The sequence below is a fragment of the Bison bison genome, unplaced genomic scaffold (assembly GCF_000754665.1).
Source record: "Bison bison bison isolate TAMUID 2011002044 unplaced genomic scaffold, Bison_UMD1.0 scf7180017864316, whole genome shotgun sequence".
NCBI lineage: Eukaryota > Metazoa > Chordata > Mammalia > Artiodactyla > Bovidae > Bison > Bison bison.
This window is the reverse complement of record NW_011494888.1, coordinates 3,600,756-3,608,934: the sequence shown is the minus strand read 5'-3', so window position 1 is coordinate 3,608,934 and position 8,179 is coordinate 3,600,756. Positions and strand designations below refer to the sequence as shown.

The 8,179-nt window shown below is 37.9% G+C and overlaps 1 protein-coding gene across 5 annotated transcripts in view; it reads left to right on the top strand.

Annotated features, from left to right (window-relative positions):
- Positions 1-8,179, top strand: part of HIATL1 (hippocampus abundant transcript-like 1) — a 121,782-nt gene that overhangs the window by 99,701 nt on the left and 13,902 nt on the right. For all 5 annotated transcript variants that reach the window (XM_010852794.1, XM_010852793.1, XM_010852795.1 and 2 more), the window contains 3 exons: positions 2,655-2,873; positions 3,761-3,874; positions 8,062-8,133. In XM_010852794.1, coding sequence (XP_010851096.1) covers positions 2,655-2,873; positions 3,761-3,874; positions 8,062-8,133 — 405 coding nt within the window. The remainder of the gene's footprint in view (positions 1-2,654; positions 2,874-3,760; positions 3,875-8,061; positions 8,134-8,179) is intronic.

The window sequence follows — 8,179 nt, the reverse complement described above, 5'->3', positions numbered from 1 at the left end:
TGAAGAAGGCTGAGTGCCGAAGAATTAATGCTTTTGAACTGTGGTGTTGGAGAAGACTGTTGAGAGTCCCTTGGACTGCAAGGAGATCCAAGCAGTCCATTCTGAAGATCAGCCCTGGGATTTTTTTGGAAGGAATGATGCTAAAGCTGAAACTCCAGTACTTTGGCCACCTCGTGCCAAGAGTTGACTCATTGGAAAAGACTCTGATGCTGGGAGGGATTGGGGGCAGGAGGAGAAGGGAACGACAGAGGATGAGATGGTTGGATGACATCACTGACTCGATGGACGTGAGTCTGAGTGAACTCCGGGAGTTGGTGATGGACAGGGAGGCCTGGTGTACTGCGATTCATGGGGTCGCAAAGAGTCGGACACAACTGAGCGACTGAACTGAACTGAACTGAAACAATCCACATGCCAAAGTGGCACATTTTGGGGTAGCTTATTTTGCTCCCCTTTAGTGTACATTTTGTTCTTCTTTTAAGTCTCCTCTGTTTGTAATGTGTATAGTAAGAAGATGGAAGAAGAAAGGTAACCTGACTGGATTGTTTAATGGTTGGAGAGGGACTGAATGCCAGAAACTCAGGTTACTTCTCTCCTGAGTCTTATTCTTTCTGTTAAATTCCACTTCCTGGAAGACAGTAAGCAGTCATTCAGTGTTGACTGAGTGAATAATTGTATGGCTCAGTGATGGACATATATGCCAATTACTGTTGTTCCACAAAACACAACAGTCATTTTTGGTTTGTTGACTTTAGACATCAGTAGTTTAAAAACTTCTCCAAGCCACTTGCCCTCTAGCTACTACTTGCTTCTCCTTCCTTCCTTCTCCCCACCTCCCCTGAATGTTTCTCATGTCATGTCCTAAAACAGAGACATCTCCTGAGTGCTGTGGAGGAGGACAGAGGGAGAAACAGATAGGAAAGCTTCAAAGAAGGCAGGATGTTCAAGGTGGGCTTTTGAGGGGTGGTCAGTGGAGTTGAAGGGTGCCAGAAGCCTGATTTATAACACTTGTGAAGCTTTTCTCAACATTGCAGGAAACACTCATTCCTCTTCAGTTTTATTAGATTTTTGTTCTTTTGCCTTCATCAGAAAAATCCCTCACAAAGCTGTTGTGCTAAGCAGTAGTATTTAAGGAAGGATTTCAGAGAGAGTTCTGGAACCAAAATGATCATGACTTAGTTTCCCTATCTCTAGCTCAGTTCTTCATCTGTAAAATGCCAGTTATAATAATGCCTGGTCATAGGTATGTTGAGAGAAGTTAGTTAGAGGAGCTCCCTGCTGAAGTATGCCCTCCAGGCCATAAGGCTGCCTGGACTGGACCATAGGACTCAGGGTTTGGCCAATGACTAACCTTTACGTTTAACTCTGTGTGTTAGATGTTGAGATGACAAACCTGAAAAAAGAAAAAGGAAAAAAAGCTTGCAAGCTACCTTACAGATACAGAATAGAATTATGATGATAGAATTAAAAATGTCCTTTGACAAATAATGAGATATTTGTATGCTCCATGATCTTTAGTTCTTTACACTTGGAATGCTATGTAATTAAGGGCAGGAGCTCTGTTTTCTTATTTTTCTAGCACATATAAATACTCAATATTTATTGAACCAGGGAATTCCTGTTCCTCAAATTGGAATTCTATGTACTTCCTTTTTTTCCCCCAGAAATTTTTTAACTTTTGGCTTTTATAATTTTGTTATAATACTGATTTCCAATACATTGTATTTTTACAGTCACTTGGGGGTTATGGATAAAGGAAGAATATCATCGGTTACCCAGGAGTCATAATTTCAGTCATAGTTAATGATTTCTGTAGTTCCTTTTAAAACCCATTAGAAGTTTAGATGACTGGCTTATAAATGTGCTTTTCACACTCAGTCTGGTTGTAATTTGGAGGCTGTCCACTTAAGCTTCTGAACATTCAGACTACATTTCAAAATAAAGAGAGCCTTCTACATGCTTATAGGGAAGCAGTGTGAAGAAGCTTCACATGGATTCAAGTTGTAAGTGTGATCAGTTGACTCAGTGATCTTTGGTATTAGGACGTTGGGGGTGACAGCATGACAGAAACTCCTAGCCCAAGGATTTCTCTAATTAAAAAGCTTTTGAGGTCTCCCTCAACAAATCTTTTTGGATTTTTGTTGTTGTTGTTATATAGCTTTTTCTAAGACTTCCAGGGATTTCCACCCCCAGTTAGTGCTAAGGAAGTGGTGAAACAGTGCACAGTTTTGGAAGATGAAATCAAGCCTAGTTTCTGAGTAATTTGTAGATTTTGTTATCAACCCTGCAAAAACTTTTTTTGTTCCTTTCTCTCTATATCACTGTTCCCTAATTACAGAAGATTAAAATATGTATCGTTTATTTGTGGAGAAGGTTTTACAATTTTTATTTCTAAATAAATCATTTTTTAATTCGTGTAGCTTTCTAGAGTAACTTCTAGAAAGCTACAAGGATTAGAAAGTTATTTAAATTAATAACTTGTGAGCAAATTCTTAAAAGAAAATTACTTTTCATTCTTAAAAGTTGTGTGCAATATAGTCCTTTTGTATTTTTACGGTTAGAGAAGGATGGTTTTAGACCCTAATTGGAAACAGGAGTGTAAGTGCGCACCTGCTGTAGAAGCAACCCTGGGTGAGAGTGTTCTTTCTCCATAGGTCTCAGCCACTTTTGCAGCCAGTCTGGTTAGCAGCCCAGCCATTGGAGCATACCTTTCTGCCAGTTATGGAGACAGCCTTGTTGTGCTAGTAGCCACAGTGGTAGCTCTTCTAGACATCTGCTTCATCTTACTGGCTGTTCCAGAATCTTTGCCAGAGAAAATGAGACCTCTCTCCTGGGGAGCCCGGATTTCTTGGAAACAAGCAGACCCTTTTGCGGTAAATAAAAACATGAAAACACTTACTTTCCTGAATATCTTTCTAAACCATGCAAATAAAAGTGCATTTCTGCAGATTCTAGCATCCTAGCAGTTGCTGGTTTATTTTTTTCTCTAGTAAAAATAGAAAAAACTTAATTGAAAATAAGGGACAGAGGTGAACGGTACACCAAAGAATATATAAAATTGATAATTCTTAAGAGTCGGACATGACTGAGTGACTGAACGAAAGTATGTAGTTACCATGAGAGACAAGAGATGCGCTTTTGGTGCACCTTTTGGTCTATTCAGACATCCTGTGTAGAAAAGGATGTAAGGATTTTGGGCAAAGGTATAATATTGAAAAAGTTGTTACTAGTCAGAGAATCTTGTCACTGACCCCATGCCTGGAGCACATTTATTTTTCTGCCAATTGTGTGGGCAAATTTATTATTAACATTTAAAAGAATAAATTTATGTGTAATGAAAAACCTGTAATGTTTGTGGCTTTAAAGGAGTTGTATTATGAGTAAAAAGAGATGCGATTTTCTGAAAAGGTTCTGTAGCAGTGTGTTTTTTTTTATTTTTCAGAGGCTGTTCATAGTATGTTCAGGGTTTGTTTCAGTATGTGAACCAGTATTGTTAACAAAGATGAGCAAAAATGTTTTTTTTTAAAAAGAGAAAAGACTGTAATATTTGAAATATATACCTCTGAAATTAGGACTTGTAACGTCCTTAGAGAGGTGGTAATAGATTTAATGTTAAGGCTTACTTCCTTTTTTAATCCATTCATCTTTTGTTATCCACCTTAAGAAATCAAAAAACAGTGAAGCTAATATCCCAGAATATCAGTGACATCAGTATCTATTTGCTTTTTATTTTTCTGTTTCTGTTTCTGCTTATTTCTAGTCACTGAAGAAAGTTGGAAAAGACTCTACCATTTTGCTAATCTGCATCACTGTTTTTCTTTCATACCTTCCTGAAGCTGGACAGTATTCAAGTTTTTTTCTCTATCTCAGGCAGGTGAGTAAGGAATGCAGAAAATCAGAGATTGGTATCTGTCTTAAAGTGTTTTTTGGAAAAACCCCAGGTAGCTCAGCTGGTAAGAATCCACCTACTATGCAGGAGACCTGGGTTCAATTCCTGGGTTGGGAAGATCCCCTGAGGGGGGCATGGAAACCCACTCCAGTATTTGTGCGTAGAGAATCCCCATGGACAGAGGAGCCTGGTGGGCTACAGTCCGTGGAGTCACAAAGAGTCAGACATGACTGAGCAGCTAAGCGCACAGCGTTGTAAGAGGAAAAAATGTGTTGACTTACTTCTAGTTGTAAATGTAGGTGCTGACATATAATTAGTAGTCAGGAGACCTCTAGTCCAATAATTTTTTAAAATAAAATGTTTACTGTGGGAAAAATTTCCTTGAAAATTATGAGAATTACACAAAAAGAATTAGTAGAAACAGAATTTATTAAATCTTTAATAATATTCATTAAATTTCAGAGAGGTAAAATTTATTTCAGAAGAACCATGACCCCTGGGTCTAATCGATCACATTCAGTTTGCTTAGCCATCTACAGTAGGCCACTATAGGGACTTTCCTTGCAGTCCAGTGGTTAAGATTCCATGCTTCCAATGCAGATGATGTAGGTTCAGTCCCTGGTTGGGGAAGTGAGATCCTACGTGTTGAAACCACCCCCACCTGCCCCCGACACACACAGTCCCCACTAAAAACAAAAACACACCACTGTGGACTTCAAGGTAGGCCACAAATAATGACCAAAGTAATCTTTTCTGTCTTCTGATTTTTCTCCCTTTAAAAGTTTATGCTTCACATTTTCCCCCAAAAGGCAGTTGACTTACGGCAAGTAAAAAAAGTTTGCTTTTCCAACTGCTGTCTTAGGTCTCTGGGGTTGCTCAGCATTGCAATCCTGCCTTGGTCTTTCACTGATTTCACTGGAAGTCCTTCTCCTAATGGTTTACTCCACTTTGTCAGAGCAAGCCTCCCCCTAAGATAAATTCCTCTATTTTTAGAGATATTTCAAATAAAATTTGTTAAGTTTGCCACTCATGATTTTCCTGAGAGTGTGAGACTATAATATTTTATATGGTAGCACATTTAAGTAAAGCTTTTTTTTCAAGCAGTTCTTTTTTTGTTTTACTCATTTATGGTTGGAGGATGCTGGAGATTTAGAGGGAAAAGTAGTGAGATACTGTTATTAGTGTGTGTGTGTGTGTTTGTACTTGCTTAGTCAGTCTGTTGTGTCCAACTCTTTGTGGCCCCATGGACTGTAACCCACCAGGCTCTCTGCCCATGGAATTTTCCAGGCAAGAATACTGGAGTGGGGTTTTTCCTAACTCCAGGGAATCTTCCTGATCCAAGGATCAAACCCATGTCTCTTGCATCTCCCACACTGGCAGATGGATTCTTTACTACTGGCGCCCCCTGGGAAGCCCAGGTGTTAAATGTAGAAAATTACATATGCATCTCTAAATGTACATTTAATGTGGAAAATAATGTAGGAAAAATGGGTAAGCCCAAGGAAGAAAGTAAAAAAAAAGTCTCCTTTCTTCACATGTATAGTTAATAACAGTGACTATTTTCTTCTCTATCCATTTTTCCTATACATATGCTTATATCACCATCAACAACAACAGTTACAACAAATCAGAATAATTCTGTTATTCTGTATTTATGCTCACTTTTTAGAGCTAACATATAATTAACACACATGTATTTTTAGTTTAAATTGTGTTTACTTATAAATCATCTATTTTATAAGAAAATATAATATCCAGTATATATTTAATATCGAGTACATATTTAAAACTTTATTCAACAATAAAAAGACATATAACAACTAAAAAAGTAGGCAAAAGATTTTGAATACATATTTCTTCAAGGTAAATATACAAATGGCCAATAAGCACATGAGAGGATGGCTAACACCATTACCCATCAAGGAAATCAAATACACCCGCTAAGAAAGCTGTAATAAAAAGGAAACAACAACGACCTAGGATATGGAGAAATGGCAACCCTCATACATGCTGGTGTGAATGTAAAATGGAGTAGCCACTGTGGAAAAGAGCCTGGTGGTTCCTCAGAGTGTCCAGCATAGGGTTCCCAGCAAATCTATTTCTAGGTATATAGCCAAGAGAATTGAAAACACCTATCTATACAAAAACTCTTAACACAAATTATTATTCATATAGCTAAAAAGTAGAAGCAAAATAGAAATAGCCTATCTGCCTATTAACTGATGAAATGGATCAACAAACATGATACATCTGTACAATGCAATGTACAGATATTTTTTTTTGGCAATAAAAAGCAATGAAGCACTGATACACGCTACAACATGGGTGAACTTTGACAACGTTATGTTAAGTGAAAGAACCCAGAACCATATATAGTGTGATTCCATTTGTATGAAATGCTCTGAATAAATACAGAGAGACAGGAAATAGATTACTGACTGGGTGGTGGGGTAGGTTGTGGGAATGGGACTCCTAATGGGGTACCATGTTTCTTTGAAGAGTGATGAGAACTTCTAAAGAGATCATGGTAATAATTGCTCAACTCTGTATCAATACTGTACTGTGCTTAGTTGCTCAGTTGTGTCCAGCTCTTTGGTACCCCATGAACTGTAGCCCACCAGGCTCCTCTGTCCATGGGGATTCTCCAGGCAGGGAGTGGGTTGCTGTGCTGTCCTCCAGGAGTTCTTCCCAACCCAGGGATCGAACCCAGGTCTCCCACATTGCAGGCAGATTCTTTACCATGTAAGCCACCAGGGAAACCCATATCAATACTAAAACCATTGAATTGTGCACTTGTAATGGGTGGATTGTACGGTATTTTTAATTCTACCTCAATAAAGCTGTTTTAGAAATATATTTATTGGGAGAATAAGGGGGGGTGGGCTAGGTTTTGGGGGTTAGTAGATACAAACTTTTACATATAGAATGAATGAACAAAAAAGTCCTACTATATAGTACAGTGTATATGGCACACTGTATATTCAGGGAAAAGAATATAAGAAAGAATGTATAGTATTTATAACTGAGTCACTTTGCTATATAGCACAAGTTAATACAACATTGTAAATCAACTGTACTTCAATTAAAAAATACATATATGGGCTTCCCTGGTGGCTCAACAGTAAGGACTCTGTCTGCAGTGCCGGAGACATGGGTTCTATCCTGAGTTGGGAAGATCCCCTACAGAAGGAAATGGCAACCCACTCTGGTATTCTTGCCTGAGAAGTCCCATGGACAGAGGAGCCTGGTAAGCTACAGTCTATGGGGTTGCAAAAGTCAACATGACTTAGCAACTAAACCACCACCACCATAGAGTCTAATTTTTTTAATTGCATTCGATTAGAGAGTGATGGAATAGTGTTAATGTCAGCAGCACTGGTTTGGGAACCAGAAGTTCTGGCTCTCTTTCATTAGCTAATTGTGTGATTTGAAGCAAGATAATCATTTATGAAGTGTGAAGATTACTTACAATTATTCTTAAAATTTTTCTGGATTTTATGGTTTTAATAGATGGCAAGCTAGCTTTAAAAACTTGATGTTTAAAACTTAAAAGTTTCAGGCATTTCATAGCTGCTCTTAAGATTAAGAGGCTTAGAAATCATTGCTAGCTAACTTTGGCTGCTCATTGGAATAACCATGAGAGCTTTTTAAAACATACCTGTGTCTGGGCCCAGAGAGTCTGATTTAATTGATATCAAGCGAGTTCCAGCATCTCTCTTCTCCCCTTTCCCTTTCTCGGTTGCCCACATGATTTTAATATGCAACCAAAGTTGAGAGCCACTTAACTCTCCAAGTGAACATATTCTATGTTGACAGCATCAAAAATCAAATTTTTCTTTTCTTCATTTTTTTCCCTAGTAGTGGATAATGTTACATAGCTCTTGGTGGATTGTAGAGGGGAAAGCATATGAAAACAGTAGGGAGACCTGTAATAGAAAATATTGTGCTAGTAGTTAATCTTAGTTATATTAAAGTGTGCCTGCTTACAGTGATTTCTCATGGCAGATTTAGCTATAAATTATTGGTTAAATAGGTTTAGCTTTGAGCACCGCCTAAATTTCCATTATCAAGGTTTCATGAACTTTCCTCAACTATTCTATAGCTTTAATGGAACATAACATTTCTTATTATTTATATAATGTCTATATTGCAAAATGTGTTCATTTTCACAGGTCATAGGATTTGGATCTATTAAAATTGCAGCTTTCATAGCTATGGTAGGAATTCTGTCTATTGTGGCTCAGGTGAGTGTTATTTTACCCATCCACCCCACTTTTTTTTTTTTTTTTT